Source organism: Drosophila nasuta, chromosome 2R, assembly GCF_023558535.2.
Source record: "Drosophila nasuta strain 15112-1781.00 chromosome 2R, ASM2355853v1, whole genome shotgun sequence".
NCBI lineage: Eukaryota > Metazoa > Arthropoda > Insecta > Diptera > Drosophilidae > Drosophila > Drosophila nasuta.
This window is the reverse complement of record NC_083456.1, coordinates 15,839,102-15,859,603: the sequence shown is the minus strand read 5'-3', so window position 1 is coordinate 15,859,603 and position 20,502 is coordinate 15,839,102. Positions and strand designations below refer to the sequence as shown.

Here is a 20,502-nt window from a genome sequence, read left to right as displayed (position 1 = left end):
TTCGTTGGTGCATGCAATCGATGTATTATTTTTATCGATAGTTGCTCGTTAAAATTAGCAAAAGTTTAGGAAAACATTTAAACTTTGCGATGAAATTATCAAAAATTACAAATAAGTACTTAATGAATTCTGTCCAAGTGCTTAATATTATTTTTGGAGCAACACCTTTAATTTTAATTACCAATATTTTTTATGTTAAGTAACATGGTGTACTCGTTATATTTAGATCTCTTTTTTGCGTCCATATGCTCTTAAACGCGTTACATATTCAATTTTGAGTTAACGGTTAAGAGCTGCCGGACTGCTAACGTTTTCTATTCGTCTGGCAACCCCAATTAAAAGCGCAGTAGTAGAAACATTTGCGCCAAAGTGATTAACAATGTGAATAGAGTGCGACAATTAAATGTATTTTAATGTGCAAATGGTGTGCAAAATATAGTGTATAATTGAATCTACTGTAGGGCAATGCGTCTGAAGTGGTTGTTGAGTGGGCCCTCATCCGAGTAGCCGGCAATCTCCTGCGGTATAATGCCAGATTCCTCAATTGAGGTGCAAGGGCGACACATGCATTCTAACGGTGCTTTGGTGAGCACCTTCTTGAACTTTCGTTCGCCATGTTTGACCTTGGGACAAAACAAAGACACGGCAGCCTCGCGTTCACCCGACTCCTGGCAGCACATGCAGGATCGTTCCATTTGCCAGATTTTACTGCCCGATACCTTGAACAAAATACGCGTTTATAGTAGTGACTAAATTCAGACGATTGTGTGAAATTACCTGAATATAACTTGCACAGCGACCCACACAGGCGAATGAGGGAATCGGCTTCGGCACACAACCAGGATACTGCAGCACATGGATAACGGGCGTCACCTTGCAATCATCACCAAGATGCCCAATATCTGCAGAGATTGTATCGGGGGTAAGTCGACACATTATTATTTATACTATTACCATATTGTAGTTTACCATTATCACTGGAGGACACCGCGTTATCCGCCTGCGCCATACACAATTTCAGCAAACTGACCAACACACAGTATAACAGAATTAGCACAAAAATGCGATTGTTCTCATTGCGTAGCACGTGGCGCAGCATTTCGTTGCAAGTCTTCGGCGATGGCTTCAAATGGAAAACGTTGCCAACTGCCGAGCGGCTTTTATAGGAAGCCTCAGTGTGTTCCGTTGCCGGCAGCGAACGTTGCCTTAATGCGTTGTCGCATGACTTATTGCCCAATAAAGCGCGCAAGCAGCGCCAAACAAAACCTTTTTGCCTAGTAATTGCATACACGAAAATGGCATTTATCCCGCTGAGCTCGGCTCCTTTTATTTCCTCTCTCTCTCTCTCTCTCTCTCTCTCTCTCACACACACACACATACACTCTTTATACACACAAATCACAATAAGTTGAGTAGCGACGACATCATCATCAGCAGCATTGTTGCTAGTGTCAATCCAACGGCAGCAGCTCCATTTCTTTTGGCCAAAAAGTTGACCAATCGGCCCAAACGTCGCTCGGCCCATTGCACATTCGTCTCCACAGTGGTCAGAGCTGTCTTGAGTGTTGTCACTGAATCACCAAACGGTGCAGAGTTCTTCTCTATAAAGTCAGAGAATTGTTGCTGCTGTTCCCGTGTGGTAAAGTAATCGGCCATCTCACTTAGCACATCTGCTGTTCGCGACCAGCTGCCCAAACTGTAATTTTTTGATATATTAGCAAAGTTTTACTCGCAAATTTGAAATCTACACTGACTGGTTCGTGTCTTCGAAAAGCAATCGTTAAAATACGTGATATGGTTTCTGTCTTACAAAGTAAAACATCTAGTGTGGGAATTTCAGAATTCCAATTTTGAGAAACTCCTCAGTCAGTTAAAATATATTTCGATTCAACTTACGCGTTGGCCAAGCTCTGAATGTCCTCGGTGATCATAGAGTAGACAGTGTTTATCAAATCTGGATTCTGCTGATACAACTGTGCAATGCCCGCAGTCTTGAGAGCAACGCTCGTCGAGTTGCCCAAGATCTCGATCTCGTAGTGCGAGCGTGCCGAGTTCCTTGTGCAGCTGGCAGCTCGCCAAAGCAACTGACGATCATTGGAGTTGGTCTCATTCTTGTACAAGGCCAGTACACGATCGTAGCCCGAAGTGCGAGCAGCGGCACAATAGAATGATTCACGGTAGTCGGGCGATGGCTTCTCGAGGTTCTCATCAAAGCTGCGCTGCACATCTTCGTTGCAAGCTTCATTTTGATACTTGCACAGCCAGGAGACTTGCATGTTGCGATTGTACACTTCCAGCACTGTATCTTGCCACTTCCAATTGACGCCCAGCTTAGCGTAGACTGCCAACGTAATATCACTCAGATATTTCTCGAAATTGATCAGTTGCTGTGGCGTCAATCGCTTTGTCACATCCTGCAGACCATCGTAGGCTGCAAACCAGGGTATATATTCGATTTCGGTGCTCAAGTACTCAATGAACTCGAAGACCTGCTCGTAATCGATCATGCCGGCGTAGGCAAAGTTGAAGAGATCATCAATGAGAGCTGCACGATTCTCGACAGCTATCCCACTGTGTTTATCCTCGGTGAGAGCAAGTTGAATTTGATTGAGAATTGGCGTATCGTAGAGCACTCGATAGTAGTTGGATTGCTTGATGTTCAAGATAATCCAGTCTATGGGATCGTTGAAATTGAACTGCGCAATGTCGAGAATTTTATCAAAGTACATGCTTGGTGTTAGATTTTGAAAGTTCGCTTCCAGATTCGTCGTATATGTGATGGGGACAGTGTAGCGTAAAGTCGCATCGCTACCATCTCCAGGATTCGATAAAAAGCGACTCTGCTGCAACCGCACCACGCGATTCTCCATGCTGATGTTCACCATGATCGTTGGGTAGCCAACTTGCTCGGTAAAGTCGGTGAAGAACGTTCTCAGATTGGTGTATACAGGTGGCCAATATTGCATGAGATGATCGAACAAATCACTTGGCTCTGTGTTGCCCAAATGACTGCAAGACAGCTGATTAATAAGAGAAGATCATTAAGATCGTATTGAATAACTCACTTTGCTCTGAGATAGCTTATCATAGCCTTGTTGAAGTTGTCCTCGCCCATGCAATTGCGCCACATGCGAATGATGCTGGCTGCCTTGGCAAAAGAGATTCTGCCAAACATGTAATTAATGTCGGCGAGAGTTTGAATCGAATCCTCTGGGCTGGTCATGGGCATGGTGAGATTTAAGGCGTCAGTGGACATGACGTGCTGCAGCTTCTGAACAACAAACTGTTGATCCAATTGATACTCTGGGTACAGCTGTAAGAATTGCGTTCAATTTATTTATGAAATCAATTTCAATATTGTTATGTTCAAGCAGACCTCGTTGCCTAGGAAGAACTCATAGAAGCGAGCGAATCCTTCCTGCATCCAGACGTAACTCCACCATTTCAATGTCACACTATTGCCGAACCACATGTGCGCATTTTCATGGATGATATTGCGAATGGTGAACTCTTTTTTGATTCCAGCCATCAGTATAACCTTCTTCTTCCAAGACTACTTTGTCCCTGAAATATTTGAATATTATATTAGTTTGATAAGTTTGATTAGTTTGATATTAATTTGATAAGAAATGAGTGATGATATTTATATATAATATTTCAGTATTAAATAGTATCTTATTCTGACTGAGATTCTTGTTGTCAAATATTCTATTATTTTATGATTTTTCTTCGTATATTTTGACGATAAATAAGTAATAATAAATACGCTATCATTCTGCTAGTTTTACAAACTTGACAAGGGAACCGTCTAAGTTCCGTTGATATTTCATTCTTATTATACCACTATCTCACACTGAGGTATTAATTTTTTTTCTTAAATTATATGGCTTCTTGACTAATTGCAGATGCAGTTAATCTTTACAGTGTCGAATATAGCTTTGCTCTTATCGTTTACTTACTTGAATATAACTAGACCCCAATTCTCCATGCTGTTGTGTGGAAATTGCGGTGTCGTTGCATATTGGAACAGCTTATTGCCCAACTCCTCATAAGATTGCTCGAAAACCAGAGAGTAGAATGGCAGAACTCGTTGCGTCACATTGTAACTGAACTCGGTGTAGTTGTAGAACTCTGGCCGAGTATAGATGGCCAACTCGTTGGGATCACCACGTGCACGATATTCGGAGAAAACAAAAGCCAAAAGATAAGTGGACATAATGGGCGTCACATCAAAGTGATCCACATAGCGATTATTGCTGAAATTGTAATCTTATCTTAATATGCATAGGTTATCATGATATCTATACGCTTACGCTTCGTTTGTGGTGCTGATCAATTGCGTGTTGCTAATCGAGTTGAATCCGCTTGGCCGTCGAATGTGCAGCTCAAACTTGGCCTTGAGGGCGGGTTCATCGAAGCAGGGAAACACAAGACGCGCGTTTATGGCCTGCATCTCGGTTAGCAGCACCCACTTTGTGATCCCCGTCTGCTCCTCCGCATAGCTGACGGAGAACAGACCCACTGTGGTATCTGCTCTCACTGTACCCGTGTACTTGAAGTACAGTGTGTAGTTCTGATTGACGGTCAACGACTGAGTCAGCGGCACTGTTAGCTGTTGAGTCTCCTGTTCGAATGTGAGTTGAGTATTGGCAATTTGCTCGACTACGTTGCCAGCGGCGTTGTAGAGCACACAGCTCTCAATCTCAATGGAGTCCTTGTGCAGTCGAATGCTGTTCACATTCGATTGTGTTGTGAGTAGTGTGATGTTGACTTCGCCATCGAATGTTGTGCCGGGATTATCGGCCTCACCCTGTATGCCGATGGTTAGATTATAATACGATGGCAGCACATTCGGATTCAGTCGATAATCGAGGCTCGCACAATTGGCAATTAATGTGGCCAGGAGCAAGTTGGCCAACAGCCAAACTCCGAATCGACAACTGTTCATGTCGAAAGTTGTTTCCGCACTGAAGCCTTGTTTAATTAAATTGTTTGATGTAAACTTCTTACTAAGCAGGTGATTTTTTTGGTAGATTAGATTAAATCAATATTTCTATTGTATACACTTTTGTTGACTAATCTGTATTTAAGGCGCCGAAGATAATTGTTTCCAACTGATAATAAATACAACAATAAAATATTTGTGGGTGTGCTGTCCAAACTTCTGATAACTATTCAAGATTTATAGTTGTTCATGATAATTATTAAGTTCATAATGGTCACAAGCAATTTAGTCATATTTATTGCTGTATTATAGGGACATCATTTTATAAAATTTCGTGGAACACTCTAATTAACACTCATTAATCATTATTCAAGATAAGATTAGATTACAAATAGTGCTTCCCATGGGAGGTCCCAGGTGTCTAGGGTCTTAAATACGCAATTGATAGTTGTTCGGTACAAAGTATATTTTGATTGATATTAGAAAAGTATTTACAAATTATCCTATATAATTTAATTTACAATGAATCAACATTTGCCAACATTGGCTACTTCAACAATAAACTTATTAAAGTCGACATCAGCATTAGCAAAGTTGTGGCTATCGTGAGTCCAGCGGCGCTATTTCTTGATGCCAAAAAATTGACTAATTTGCCCAAACGCTGATCTGCCCATTGCAGATTTGTGCTCACTGTGCTCTGAGCTGTCTTCAATGTTGAGGCCGAATCACCAAATAGCGCCGAGTTTTTGTCTATGAATTCGGAGAATTGTTGCTCTTGCTCTGATGTTGTAAAGTAATCGGCCAAATCGCTCAGCACTTCAGCTGTGGTTGACCAGCTGCCCAAACTGTAAAAGTGAATCAAATTAGTCACAAGCTAAAAGTAGAAATATTCAACTTACGCTGCATACAACAGCTGAATATCCTCAGTGATCATTGAGAATATGGCACTGATCAAATCGGGATTCTGTTCATACATCTGCGCCAAACCTGTTGTCTTTTGAGCCACTGTTGTCGAGTTGCCCAGTATCTGTGTCGTGTAGTGATTGCGATATTCCCTCGTGCAGCTGGCAGCTCTCCAAAGCAGCTCCCTCTCAGCACTATTTGTTTCCTTCTGGTACAACTCCAGCACTCGAGCATAGCCCGTGGTGCGAGCAGCTGCACAGTAGAAGGTTTCACGATAGTCTGGCGATGGTTGCTCCACGTTCCCCTCAAAGCTGATCTTCACGTCGTTGTTGCAAGCGGTATTTTGATATTTGCACAGCCAGGACACTTGCATCTCTCGGTTGTACACATCCAGCGGAACATCGTAGTCCCTTGAATTGACAGTTAGCTTTGCGTAGACCGCCGCTGTAATGTCCTTCAGATATTTCTCGAAATTTGTCAGCTGATGTGGCGTTAAACGCTTTGCCACACGCTCCATGCCAGTGTAGGCCGCATACCAGGGAATGTAATGGACTTCCTTGCTCATATACTCAATAAACTGGAAGACCTCGGCGTAATCCAACATTTTGGCATAGGCAAAGTTAAAAAGATCATCGATGAGCTGGGCACGATTCTCAACGGCAATGGAACTGTGATCAGACTGAGTCAAAGCCAGTTGAATGTTGTTCAAAATCGGAGTGTCGTAGAGCACACGATAGTAATTGGATTGCTGGACATTTAGTATGATCCAGTCGAGTGGATTCTGGGAATTCAATTGAACCTGAGTTATATTTTTTCTGAAATAAATCCCAGGCGTCATGTTTTGGAAGTTGGGCTTCAAATTCGTCGCAAATGTTATCGGAATAGTGTAGAGAATTGTGGCATTGCTGCCATCTCCAGGATTGGATAAAAAGCGTTTCTGTCTTAGCACAGCTCGGTGATTCTCCTCGGTGAAGTTCACTGTGATCATGGGATAACCTTCCTGTTCCGTGTAGTCGGTAAAGAACTCATCCAAATCTACTGCAGGCTGAGCTGGCCAATTTTGCTTAAGATGGGCAAACAAATCGCTGGGCTTGGTAGAATTCAAGTGGCTATAAAAATTTATGAAATTAGTTGGCTATCACGAGATGAAGTATTGAACTTACTATTCTTTTAGATAGCTGTTGATGGACTTCTCAAAGTTTTCGCCTCCCATAATATTCCGCCACATGCGAACGATGCTAGCGCCTTTGGCATAAGCGATGCTGCTGAACTTGTTGGCAATCTGAGCAGGAGTTTGCACATTTGCCTCCAGACTGGTCATGGGTTGTGTGCTGGCCACGGCATCTGTGCGTAAGATTAACTGCAGTTGTCGCACAACAAACTGTTGATCCAACTGATACTCTGGACTCAGGAGGTGAGTCATGAAGTACTCGTAGTAGCGGGCAAAGGCTTCGTTGAGCCAAAAGTAGCTCCACCAGGAGAAGGTGACACTGTCGCCAAACCACATATGGGACACCTCATGCACAACGATGCGAGTGGTGAACTCCAGATCCTTGAGGCCGTCAGTATAGCCAGCATCCTGCACCAGCACAGCGTCGCTGAGTGATCAGAGAGATTGTAGATTATATAAGTACGAATTAAAATTGTTGAACCGACCTGTAAATGATAAGACCCCAGTTCTCCATGCCGTTGTGGGGAAAACGAGGCGAGCTCGTGAATTGCAGCACATCATTTCCCAGTTGTTTGTATGGTAGTTGGAATATCTCATTGTAGGCGGCCAGCGCTTGTTGTCCAACCTTGTAACTGAATGTTGTCTTGTTAATATTCTCTGGCCGTGAATATAGAGCCAACTCTGTGTCTCCCTGTACTCGGGAATACTCGGAGATAACAAATGCCAAGAGATAGGTCGACATCAAAGGCGTCACTTCAAAGTGATCCACATAGCGATTATTACTGCAATTGAAATTTAATATCAATATTATACATTTATTGGTTATCTATAAATTCATGCTTACGCTGCATCGCTTGTTGTTGCTTTCAATCGAGTGTTGCTGATCGAGTTGAAGCCATTTGGTCGCCCAATGTGTACTTCAAACTGTGCCTTAAGGGCTGGCTCATCGAAGCAGGGAAACACAAGCCGGGCATTGATGCGCTGCATCTGTGTCAGCAGAACCCATTTGGTCTTGCCACTCTCTGGCTCCACATAGCTGGCCGAGAATAAGCCAACCAAATCAGTTCTTACAGTCCCTGTGAACTGAAAGTGCAGCGTATAATTCACGTTGGCAGTCAGCGCTTGAGACAGCGGCACTGTCAGCTGTTGTGTCTCTTGGTCAAATATCAGCGAAGCCGTTGCCACACTCTGTTGTAAGAGACCATTCTGGTTATAGAGCGAACAGCTTGAGATGTCTAGCGCATCTTTGTGGAGTGTAATTTCCTGTAAGTTGCTCTGATTTGTCTGCAAAGTTATTGCGACTTCTCCATCGAATGTGCTGCCCGGATTTGTGGTATCGCCTTGTATATTAATGGTTAAGTTGTAGAACGATGGCCATACGTTGTTGCTGAGACGATAACCGGCACAGTCCGAAGTGGCTATCAGAAGTGATATGACAGCGGCGGCCAGAAGCCGCATTCCGATGCCAGAACCTTTCATGCTGAGAGCAAGCTCAATACTGAGTTTTGTATGTTGACCCAAAAAGCTCGAAAGCAAACTAATAATAATAAAAATCCCCTAAAACAGATGATGTTTGTGTTTGTCGATAAGATAACATGGACAATGGGTATCGATATGATGATTAGGCAGCCACACCTCGCACATTGTTGCTGTACGTTTTATCGGTGTTGTTGTTGTTGATGTTGTTGTTGTTTTTGTGTGTATGCTACAACATGTAATTCCCATGAAGTAATGTTAATCAAAGGGGCACATTAACCCCTTGACATCCGAAATAAAATCCGGTTTTATGTAACCTTGCTTTGATTAATTTGATTGACATCTTAATACTACATGTATTTTTCCAAATAGGTGACGAGACAGCTTAAATGTTGATCAATGTTTGCGAATATCATTAAAACATGAATTAAACTGATATCATGTTTATGGTAACTGTTATAATTCATAATTTCTAGTTCACGATGTTATCTACATAGATGTTCTACTAAAGTACCGACACGTGTTTTTTAAGATATTGGTTTGTTTTAATTCTTAGGAATTCCAATACAGAGTGTGACTCATTAAGTATAACTCACTTATTTTCTGATTATAACAAACCGAGCAATGACGCTTAATATTTCTAGTTTTCGGTATCATATCGACAAGCTTCGTTGATTTGCAGTATTGAAGCATTCTGAAACCGGTTTTAAAGTAAACAATTTTTGAACGCATTATGAGTTTATGCAAAATGTGTATTTAATTTGACTCAAATCGATCGGCTTTATAGCTAAAATTATTAATTATATCTTTAATTTGACAGCTCTACTTCGTTTTTCATTTTCTCCTCAGATAGTTGTTTAGATTGCTCAATCGCTGCTTTGCCCACTCTAGGTTCTTTTTTACTCTTTCCAGAGCGGATTCAAGCACTTCAACGTCTGTACCAAAGAATTCCGAATTTTTATCGATCAATTCAGCGAATAGATTTGCCTGCTCCACGGTTGTGAAGGACTCAGACATTTTATTCAACATTACTAACGTTTCCCATGAATCGCCCAAACTGAAAGTTCAAAAAAATTAGTGAAGAGTCATATTACATTACCAGATAACTTACAAATTGCTCCACTTCGTAATGTTCTCTGCTAGCATGGATAAAATGGGTGTAATTAAATCGGGATTCTCCTCATACATCTGTGTCACGCCAACGGTCTTATTCTCAACAATCTTGCTGTTAAATACCATGTTATTGTAATGTGCACGATAATCTCTCGTACAACTTAAAGCACGCCATAGCATATGTTTCTCCTCCAAGTCACTTTCATTAGAATATAGATCGAGGATTCGGGCATAACCTGTTGTGCGTGCTGCTGCACAGTAAAAAGGTTTCACGATAATCTGGGGAAGGCTTCTCGAGATCCGCCTCAAAATTAAGTTTTACTTGGTTATTGCATTCGGTATTTTGGTATTTACAGAGGAGAGACACTTGCAATTGTCGATTATACACATCCATTACTGTATCGTTGCTATTCGATTTGACAGTTAGCTTGGCGAAGACCGCGGATGTAATATTATTAAGATATTTCGCGAAATAGGGCAATTGATGTGGGGTTAATCGTTGCGATACCCTTATCAAACCTTTGTAGGCAGCATACCACGGAACATAATCGAATTCGTTTTTCAAATACTCTAAAAATTCAAACACATCCACGTAATCAATCATTCCAGGGTGAGCAAAGTTGAAGAGATCGTCAATAATCTGTGCACGATTTTCAACTGGAATTGAACTGTGTCCGTTCTTGGAGAGGGCCAGTTTAAGTTGGGCAAGAATTGGTTTGTCGTAGAGCACTCGATAGTAACTAGTTTGCTTAAGGTTCAAGATTATCCATTCAATGGGTTCCTTGAAAAAGATCTCAACCGTAGTGTTATTCTTATCGAAGTACGTGTAAGGTGTTAGATTATCAAATGTGTTCTTCACATTCGTGGCGAACGTAATTGGAATGGTGTAACGTAAAGTGGCATCACTACCGTCATCATAATTATACAGAAAACGTTTTTGGCGTAGAATTATTTTTTGGTTATCCTGGGTGATGTTCACAATGACCATTGGGTAGCCCACCTGCTCCGTGAAGTCGGAAAAGAACGTATCCAAAACAACTTCAGGTTGAGCTGGCCAGTTTTGCTTGAGATGAGCGAACAAATCGCTGGGATTTGTGTTTTTTAAATGACTTAAATAAAGAATATTATGAAAAAACTACAAGAAATCGAGGGCATGGTAACTTACTATTGCTTCAGGTAACTATTAATTGTGTTATCAAAGTTGACGGCTCCCATTGCGCTTCGCCACATTCGAATAATGCTAGCACACTTTTCATATGAAAAACTTCCGAAAAGTTCTTCAAATTCAGATTCTGTTTGTATGCTCGATTCGGAACTACTTAATGGTTGGGAACTATTCATAGCGTCTTCATCAAATATCGTCTGAAGATGTATAACAAACTGTTGATCCAAATGATATTCTGGGTAGAGCTAGCAAATGAAAAATATTAAAGTTTCGATGAATATTTAAATTTTCATCAATAGCATTTATATTAAAATGTACCTTATGTGTGACGAGGATCTCATACAAACGGGCAAATCCTGCATTTAACCAGAAATGACTCCACCAGGATAAGGTGACACTGTTTCCAAACCACATGTGGGCCATCTCATGTGCAATCATTCGGCAAGTAAACTCTTTGTGCACAAAACCGTCAGTGTAGCCGGGTTTTTGCACCAGTAGTTCTTCGCTATAAGATTGCCATAAATGAGTCATGATCAAAATATTTCTTTCACTAATCGAACCTGTAAAATATGAGGCCCCAATTCTCCATGCCGACGATATCAAACGAAGGTACACTCGCAAAAAGTAGGACGTCATTTCCCAATTGTTTATATGATATGGGGAATAGTTCATTGAATGCCATCACTACGCGTTTTCCAACATTGTAACTGAACTCTGTCTTATTGTAATGTTCCGGCGATGATAAAACAGCAAAGTCGCTAATATTGCCTCGAGCCTGATAGTTTGATATTAGAAAGGCGACTAGATATGTGGACATGGTGGGAGTTACGTCAAAGTGATCCACAAAATAATGATTGCTGAAATTGAATGAGATATATTGATGCAAATAATATTCATTTAATTAAGCTTACCCCTCATTTGTTGTTTGTATCAATCTAGTGTTGCTGACGGCATAATAGCCACTTGGTCGACCAATGTGAAGCTGAAACTTTGCCTTGAATGCAGGTTCATCAAAACAGGGAAATACAAATCGGGCATCTATAGATTCGAATTGTGTTAAAAACACTTTGTGAGCTCTGGCACTAGAGTTCCCAGAGTTCCAGTTTTCCTTTGAAAATAGACCTAACGTATCAGATTGTACTTTCCCTGAGTACTTAAAGTACAACGTGTAGTTTGCATTAGCAATCAATGGCTGCAAAAGAGCCACTGTCAGCAGTTCAGTCTCATTGTCATACCGCAGTTGACTAGCTGCAATACCTTGTTGCAGGCGACCATCCTTATTGTATAGCAAGCAGCGTGTTATATTAAGAAGCCTTTTATGTAAAGTTATTTCCAGTAAGTTGCTCTGATTCGACTGCAGAGTTATGGCGACTTCGCCATTAAACGTTGTGCCCGGATTCGATGCATCGTCTTGGATATTGATAGATAAATTATAAAACGATGGGCGTATGTATCTGCTTAGACGATAACCGACAACCTCTGAATTGGCTATCGGATTCAATGTAATAACTGCGGTTAGCAGCCACAATCCGACAATAGAACCTTTCATAATGAAAGCTAACTCGCTATTGAGACGGGATTTGTATTGAGTTTTATATCGACTTTACGTTTCTGATAATTGTTACTCGTTCAGCTGGTCCAGATTTCTAATAAACTATACCCAGAGCTCATTTTAATGTCTAGAGGGCGTGTGGGTTTTTTATACCCGCTACTTGAAGTGTACACGGGCATTTGAACGTTATGCCTACATGAAATGTATAAAGTATACATATATATACATATATATTCATGATCAGCGTTAACAGCCGAGACGTTATAGCTATGACTGTCTGACTCGGAGTACGTTTAGTTATGATCATATGCAAGTCTTAGAAGTTATTCAAGAAATAAATTTATATTGCCAAAAACAACTTTATCTGTCGCGTCGTAATTGTATGTATATAAATAGTATATAGATATATCCAATATAGTATTTTGTGTATTTTTTGCTTTATCTATAATATTTATTTGATATATTTTACCGCTAGTACTGATTTGACATTGTTTTGCCTTTATTGAAAATGTGTAGCGGGTATCTCACAGTGGACCACACTCGACTGTAAATTTCTTATTCGTTATTATCATTGCAAATTTATTTTGTTGCTCTATTTAGACTTTGAGAGTTCGATCGGTGATTGCGCTCTCAATACGCAAGTCGTTGTGACTTTTACTATGTGGGAAAGTATTACAAAAAATGTGCAATAATTCCCAATTTTTTATTACGATATTTTGCTGCTTAGTTACTTCCCAATACTTAGTAATGGGTATATCATATCTAAAATTAATTTTGTATACCCGCTACCCATATGGTAGAAGGGTATTATACCTTTGTGCCGGCAGGAAATGTATGTAACAGGTAGAAGAAGCATCTCCGACCTTATAAAGTATATATATTCTTGATCAGCATCAACAGCCAAAACTATCTAGCCATGTCCGTCTGTCCGTCAATGTGTCTGTCCGTCTGTCCGTGTCAAACACTAGATCTCAGAGACTATAAGAGATAGAGCTATAATTTTTACTCGACAGCATTTGTTATGTTTGCACGCATATCAAGTTTGTTTCAAATTTTTGCCACGCCCACAAATCAAAAAGCAAATCGAATAACAGGCGTAACTTTAGAGCTACAGCTGCGAATTTTGGTATGTACAATATTATTTATAGTAGTTGTGATTCCTGAAAATTTGGTTGCGATCTGAAACATTGATTGATTGACATCTTAATACTACATGTATTTTTCCAAATAGGTGACGAGACAGCTTAAATGTTGATCAATGTTTGCGAATATCATGAAAACATGAATTTAACTGATATCATGTTTATGGTAACTGTTATAATTCATAATTCCCAGTTCACGCTGTTATCTATGTATATAGTTGTTTTACTAAAGTATCGACACGTGTTTTCTACGATATGGGTTTGGTTTATTATTCTCAAGAACTCCAATATAAAGTGTGACTCATTATGTAAAAATGATTTACTTTCTGATTCTAACTAACCGAGCAATGACGTTTAATATTTTCAGTTCTCAGTATCATATCAACAAGCGTCGTTGTTAAATTTGATTTGCAGTCTTGAAGCATTCTGAAACCGGTTTTAAAGTAAACAATTTTTGAACGCATTATGAGTTTATGCAAAATGTGTATTTAATTTGACTCAAATCGATCGGCTTTATAGCTAAAATTATTAATTATATCTTTAATTTGACAGCTCTACTTCGTTTTTTCATTTTCTCCTCAGATAGTTGTTTAGATTGCTCAATCGCTGCTTTGCCCACTCTAGGTTCTTTTTTACTCTTTCCAGAGCGGATTCAAGCACTTCAACGTCTGTACCAAAGAATTCCGAATTTTTATCGATCAATTCAGCGAATAGATTTGCCTGCTCCACGGTTGTGAAGGACTCAGACATTTTATTCAACATTACTAACGTTTCCCATGAATCGCCCAAACTGAAAGTTCAAAAAAATTAGTGAAGAGTCATATTACATTACCAGATAACTTACAAATTGCTCCACTTCGTAATGTTCTCTGCTAGCATGGATAAAATGGGTGTAATTAAATCGGGATTCTCCTCATACATCTGTGTCACGCCAACGGTCTTATTCTCAACAATCTTGCTGTTAAATACCATGTTATTGTAATGTGCACGATAATCTCTCGTACAACTTAAAGCACGCCATAGCATATGTTTCTCCTCCAAGTCACTTTCATTAGAATATAGATCGAGGATTCGGGCATAACCTGTTGTGCGTGCTGCTGCACAGTAAAAGGTTTCACGATAATCTGGGGAAGGCTTCTCGAGATCCGCCTCAAAATTAAGTTTTACTTGGTTATTGCATTCGGTATTTTGGTATTTACAGAGGAGAGACACTTGCAATTGTCGATTATACACATCCATTACTGTATCGTCGCTATTCGATTTGACAGTTAGCTTAGCGAAGACCGCGGATGTAATATTATTAAGATATTTCGCGAAATAGGGCAATTGATGTGGGGTTAATCGTTGCGATACCCCCAGCAATCCTCTGTAGGCAGCATACCACGGAACATAATCGAATTCGTTTTTCAAATACTCTAAAAATTTAAACACATCCACGTAATCAATCATTCCAGCGAGAGCAAAGCTGAAGAGATCGTCAATAATCTGTGCACGATTTTCAACTGGAATTGAACTGTGTCCGTTCTTGGAGAGGGCCAGTTTAAGTTGGGCAAGAATTGGTTTGTCGTAGAGCACTCGATAGTAACTAGTTTGCTTAAGGTTCAAGATTATCCATTCAATGGGTTCCTTGAAAAAGATCTCAACCGTAGTGTTATTCTTATCGAAGTACGTGTAAGGTGTTAGATTATCAAATGTGTTCTTCACATTCGTGGCGAACGTAATTGGAATGGTATAACGTAAAGTGGCATCACTACCGTCATCATAATTATACAGAAAACGTTTTTGGCGTAGAATTATTTTTTGGTTATCCTGGGTGATGTTCACAATGACCATTGGGTAGCCCACCTGCTCCGTGAAGTCGGAAAAGAACGTATCCAAAACAACTTCAGGTTGAGCTGGCCAGTTTAGCTTGAGATGAGCGAACAAATCGCTGGGATTTGTGTTTTTTAAATGACTTAAATAAAGAATATTATGAAAAAACTACGAGAAATAGAGGCATGGTAACTTACTATTGCTTCAGGTAACTATTAATTGAGTTATCAAAGTTGACGGCTCCCATTGCGCTTCGCCACATTCGAATAATGCTAGCACCCTTTTCATATGAAAAACTTCCGAAAAGTTCTTCAAATTCAGATTCTGTTTGTATGCTCGATTCGGAACTACTTAATGGTTGGGAACTATTCATAGCGTCTTCATCAAATATCGTCTGAAGATGTATAACAAACTGTTGATCCAAATGATATTCTGGGTAGAGCTAGCAAATGAAAAATATTAAAGTTTCGATGAATATTTAAATTTTCATCAATAGCATTTATATTAAAATGTACTTGATGTGTAACGAGGATCTCATACAAACGGGCAAATCCTGCATTTAACCAGAAATGACTCCACCAGGATAAGGTGACACTGTTTCCAAACCACATGTGGGCCATCTCATGTGCAATCATTCGGCATGTAAACTCTTTGTGCACAAAACCGTCAGTGTACCCGGGTTTTTGCACCAGTAGTTCTTCGCTATAAGATTGCCATAAATGAGTCATGATCAAAATATTTCTTTCACTAATCGAACCTGTAAAATATGAGGCCCCAATTCTCCATGCCGACGATATCAAACGAAGGTACACTCGCAAAAAGTAGGACGTCATTTCCCAATTGTTTATATGATATGGGGAATAGTTCATTGAATGCCGCTACTACGCGTTTTCCAACATTGTAACTGAACTCTGTCTTATTGTAATGTTCCGGCGATGATAAAACAGCAAAGTCGCTAATATTGCCTCGAGCCTGATAGTTGGATATTAGAAAGGCGACTAGATATGTGGACATGATGGGAGTTACTTCAAAGTGATCTACAAAGTAATTTTTGCTGAAATTGAACTCGATATATTAATGCAAATAATATTCATTGAATTAAGCTTACCCCTCATTTGTTGTTTCCATCAATCTAGTGTTGCTGACGGCATTATAGCCACTTGGTCGTCCCAATGTGAAGCTGAAACTTTGCCTTAAATGCAGGTTCATCAAAACAGGGAAATACAAATCGGGCATCATTTAATTCGAATTGTGTTAAAAATAAAAACTCTTTGTGAGCTCTGGTACTAGAGTTCCCAGCGTTCCAGTTTTCCTTTGAAAATAGACCTAACGTATCAGATTGTACTTTCCCCTGAGTACTTAAAGTACAACGTGTAGTTTGCATTGGCAATCAATGGTTGCAAAAGAGGCACTGTTAACAGTTCAGTCTCATTGTTATACCGTAGTTGACCAGCTGCAATATCCTGTTGCAGGCGTCCATCCTTATTGTATAGCAAGCAGCGCGTTATATTAAGAAGCTCTTTATGTAGAGTTATTTCCAGTAAGTTGCTCTGATTCGACTGCAGAGTTATGGCGACTTCGCCATTAAACGTTGTGCCCGGATTCGATGCATCGTCTTGGATATTGATAGATAAATTGTAAAACGATGGGCGAATGTAACTGCTTAGACGATAACCGACAATCTCTGAATTAGCTATCAGATTTAATGTAATAACTGCGGTTAGCAGCCACAATCCGACAATAGAACCTTTCATAATGAAAGCTAACTCGCTATTGAGACGGGATTAGTATTTAGGTTTATATCAACTTTACGTTTATGATAATTGTTACACGTTCAGCTGGTCTAGATTTCTAATAAATTTTACCCAGAGGTCATTAAAATGTATAGAGGGGCGTGTGGTTTTTTTTATACCCGCTAGTTATAGTGTACAAGGGCATTTGAACGTTATGCCTACATGAAATGTATAAAGTATACAAATATATATTCATGATCAGCGTTAAAATACGAGAGGTTATAGCTATGACTGACTGTCAGTATGGATACTTAGATGTTAAAAACTCAGTATACATACGTTTGGTTGTGATCATATAAAAGTCTTAGAAGTTATTCAATAAATAAATTTATATTTCCAAAATCTACTTCATCTGTCGCGTTGTTCTTGTTATAGTTGAACATGTGGTATATATTGTACTCTATTGTATGTAAGTAGTATATAGATATATCGAATATAGTATTTTGTATATTTATTTGGTATTTCTATAATATATATTTATTTGATATATTTTACCGATAATACCGCTTACGCATTGCTTTGCATTTATTAAAAATGTGTAGCGGGTATTTCACAGTGGACCACACTCGAATGTAACTTTCTTATTCGTTATTATCATTGCAAATTTATTTTGTTGCTCTATTTAGACTTTGAGAGTTCGATCGGTGATTGCGCTCTCAATACGCAAGTTGTTGTGATTTTCACTATGTGGGAAAGTCTTACTAAAAATGTGCAATAATTCCCAATTTATTATTACAATATGTTGCTGCTTAGTTACTTCCCAATACTTAGAACTGGGTATATCATATCATATTTAAAATAAAATTTTATAGGTTTTTTCAGTTCTTAGAACTGGCTTAAATGTAAGCAATGCCTTAAATGTTCAAACTAACGACAATTATAAATTATGGCCTGTTGATTCAATTTCAATATTCACAAAAAGATTTTATTTAAAACTGGTCATTCATCATTACTTAGTACATCATATTGGGCAATCAACCAAATTTTCTTAAACACCTGCACAGTTCAAACTATCTAATTCCATTTTTTCAGATAGTTGGCTAACTTGCCCAATCTCTGCTCTGTCCATTCCAGATTTTTTCGTATTGTTGTCAAAAATGTTTCTTTGAGAGTTTGTGCCGATTCACCAAATCTGTAAATATTTCTGTCCATAAAGTTTGTGAACTGCTCTTCTTGCTCCCGCGTCGTAAAGTAATCAACCATATCACTTAGGACTTCGATCATCTCATACTTGCCCAATCTAAAAGTTCAATAAATTAGTTAATAATTACGAGGTGTTCCTTGATATTTTACCTGGCAACAAACACATCGATGTTCTCACTTATCATAGAAAATATGGGATCAATTAAATCTGGATTTTGTTGATAGACCTCTTTCAAGTATTTTGGTTGTTTGGAATAAGGTATTAAATGGAATAATTCGAGTTTGATATATGTTCTATAGTCCCTTGAACAGCTAATAGATCGCAATATTAGATTCTTATCATCAGAATCGATCTCATTATTATATAACTCCCACAGGCGAGCATGAGCATCCGTTCGTGAAACTGCACAGTAAAATGTCTTTCGATAGTCTGGGGATGGCTTTTCAAGATTTCCCAGAAAAAGAAGTTCCACTTGCTTATTACAATTGGTATTCTGGTATTTACACAGCCATGATACATGCAAGACTCGATTATAGACATCCATCACGCTATCAGAGCTGCTTGATTTTGCTGATAGTTCATTAAAAATCCCAGTTGTAATATTTGAAAGGTATTTCTCAAAATAAGGCAGCTGTTGTGGTGTTAATCGCTGAACTACTCTCTCCATACCGTGGTAGGCTGCGTTCCAGGGAACATAATTGAATTCGTATCTCAAATATTCTAAGTATTCGAAGACATCTGCATAATCGATCATTCCAGCGTATGCAAAGTTAAAGAGATCATCAATGATTTGTGCCTTAGTCGTAGCTGGGATACGTCGGCTTCTAGATGTGGAAAATAATTGTTTAATTTGGGTGAGAATTGGTTGATCGTAAAAAACTCGATAGTAGTTGGATTGCTTTTGGTTTATGATAATCCATTCAATGGGATTTTCAAAAGAAATTTCAACTGTAGTATCATTCTTATTGAAGTACGTGTAAGGTGTCAGATTATAATAGCTTTGATCCAGATTCGTTGTGAAGGTAATTGGAATGGTATAACGTAAGGTGGCATCACTACCGTCTTCATAATCATATAGAAAACGTTTTTGGTGTAGGATTATTTTTTGGTTATCCTGGGTGATGTTCACAATGACCATTGGGTAGCCCACCTGCTCCGTGAAGTCTGAAAAGAACGTATCCAAATCAACTTCTGGCTGAGATGGCCAATTTTGCTTGAGATGAGCGAACAAATCTCTGGGATTTGTGTTTTTTAAATGGCTGGAAAGAAAAATGTTACAAAAATTCAAGGACTTGGATGAAGAACTCACTATTGCTTCAGGTAACTGTTGATAGATTTGTTGAAGTTGTCGCTTCCCATTAAATTTCGCCACATTCGAATGATGCTGGCACCCTTTTCATATGCAAAGAAGTTGGCCTGCGTGTCGATTTCATCAAAAGATTGTATGGTTATTTCGGGACTAGTTAAGGGCAAAGAAGCAGCCACTGCATCCTTTTCAAGGATTCTCTGAAGATAATCTACAACAAACTGTTCTTCCATGTGATATTTATAGTGGTAGATCTGTAGAGAAAGAAAATAACATTGTACACCAGAAAATATTTGTAGATAATTATAGGGAGTCGGCAATTGTCGAGTTAATTATATTGTTACTCATATTTTGATCTCGATAAATCTTGTTAATTTAGCAACTTTTATATGCGGTTACAACTTTGACATCTTTCCTTTTATATTTACCTGATCGGTCGTAAAGATCTCGTAAAATCGAGCAAAGCCTTCATTTAACCAGAAATGACTCCACCAGGATAAGGTAACACTATTTCCAAACCACATATGAGCTATTTCATGTGCAATCATACGAATTGTACACTCCTTGTTTTTGAGACCGTCAGTGTAACCAGGTCTATGGATCAGCATTTCTTCACTATAAATAGAAGAAATATGAATTCATTAAGCTGGTCCTGAGTCAATTAGAAATTTTCTGTACCTAAAAATAATAAGGCCCCAATTCTCCATGGCATTGTCGAAGGACCAAGGCTTAGTTGCAAATTGCAGGACTTTATTTCCCAGTTGTTTATAAGGCATTGGAAACAGTTCGTTGTAGGCAGCTATCACGCGTTCTCCAACATTGAAACTGAACTCTGTGTAATTATAATACTCAGGCGCAGATAAAATGGCAAATTCACTGAGATTGCCTCGAGCTTGGTACTCGGATATTACAAAGGCCAATAGATATGTAGACATAATTGGTGTAACATCAAAATGATCCACATTGTAATTTCTGCAATC

General features: G+C 39.1%; 6 protein-coding genes across 7 annotated transcripts in view; 1 reads left to right on the top strand and 5 right to left on the bottom strand.

Annotated features, from left to right (window-relative positions):
• Window positions 1-452: 452 nt before the first annotated feature.
• Window positions 453-1,378, bottom strand: LOC132786581 (bursicon). Of its 2 annotated transcripts, none has more exons than XM_060793142.1 (3): window positions 955-1,378; window positions 778-902; window positions 453-719 (listed from the first exon to the last, which is right to left on the bottom strand). In XM_060793142.1, exons 1-3 carry the CDS (start codon window positions 1,376-1,378, stop codon window positions 453-455), a joined length of 816 nt encoding a protein of 271 aa, XP_060649125.1. The 2 variants fall into 2 exon arrangements, with proteins under 2 accessions (XP_060649125.1, XP_060649126.1); XM_060793143.1 differs by having other exon boundaries at window positions 970-1,378.
• Window positions 818-20,502, top strand: part of LOC132786575 (probable muscarinic acetylcholine receptor gar-1) — a 100,417-nt gene continuing 80,732 nt past the window's right edge. The window contains exon 1 of the mRNA XM_060793135.1: window positions 818-922. The gene's annotated coding sequence lies outside the window, so the exon portion shown is untranslated. The remainder of the gene's footprint in view (window positions 923-20,502) is intronic.
• On the bottom strand, window positions 1,297-4,984 carry LOC132786576 (aminopeptidase N-like). Its single transcript, XM_060793136.1, is given in 7 exon segments — window positions 1,297-1,696; window positions 1,897-3,009; window positions 3,066-3,313; window positions 3,377-3,514; window positions 3,516-3,564; window positions 3,960-4,256; window positions 4,314-4,984. Coding segments are annotated over 7 exon segments (2,778 nt in total). The 5' UTR covers window positions 4,949-4,984; the 3' UTR covers window positions 1,297-1,398.
• LOC132785106 (membrane alanyl aminopeptidase-like) lies at window positions 5,402-12,323 on the bottom strand. Its single transcript, XM_060791100.1, has 12 exons — window positions 11,685-12,323; window positions 11,334-11,630; window positions 11,092-11,278; window positions 10,774-11,018; window positions 9,818-10,717; window positions 9,607-9,720; window positions 9,382-9,552; window positions 7,864-8,517; window positions 7,505-7,801; window positions 7,012-7,446; window positions 5,845-6,957; window positions 5,402-5,790 (listed from the first exon to the last, which is right to left on the bottom strand). The coding sequence occupies exons 1-12, from the start codon at window positions 12,320-12,322 to the stop codon at window positions 5,493-5,495; spliced, it is 5,349 nt and encodes a 1,782-aa protein (XP_060647083.1). The 5' UTR covers window position 12,323; the 3' UTR covers window positions 5,402-5,492.
• Window positions 9,229-9,815, bottom strand: LOC132785982 (uncharacterized). The gene is made up of 2 exons (XM_060792342.1): window positions 9,607-9,815; window positions 9,229-9,552 (listed from the first exon to the last, which is right to left on the bottom strand). The coding sequence occupies exons 1-2, from the start codon at window positions 9,786-9,788 to the stop codon at window positions 9,330-9,332; spliced, it is 405 nt and encodes a 134-aa protein (XP_060648325.1). The 5' UTR covers window positions 9,789-9,815; the 3' UTR covers window positions 9,229-9,329.
• LOC132785105 (aminopeptidase Ey-like) lies at window positions 13,947-20,268 on the bottom strand. Its single transcript, XM_060791099.1, is given in 13 exon segments — window positions 13,947-14,257; window positions 14,312-15,421; window positions 15,477-15,721; window positions 15,795-15,981; window positions 16,037-16,333; window positions 16,388-16,467; window positions 16,469-16,664; window positions 16,720-17,049; window positions 18,118-18,312; window positions 18,366-19,475; window positions 19,526-19,776; window positions 19,951-20,137; window positions 20,201-20,268. Coding segments are annotated over 13 exon segments (4,440 nt in total). The 5' UTR covers window positions 20,230-20,268; the 3' UTR covers window positions 13,947-14,034.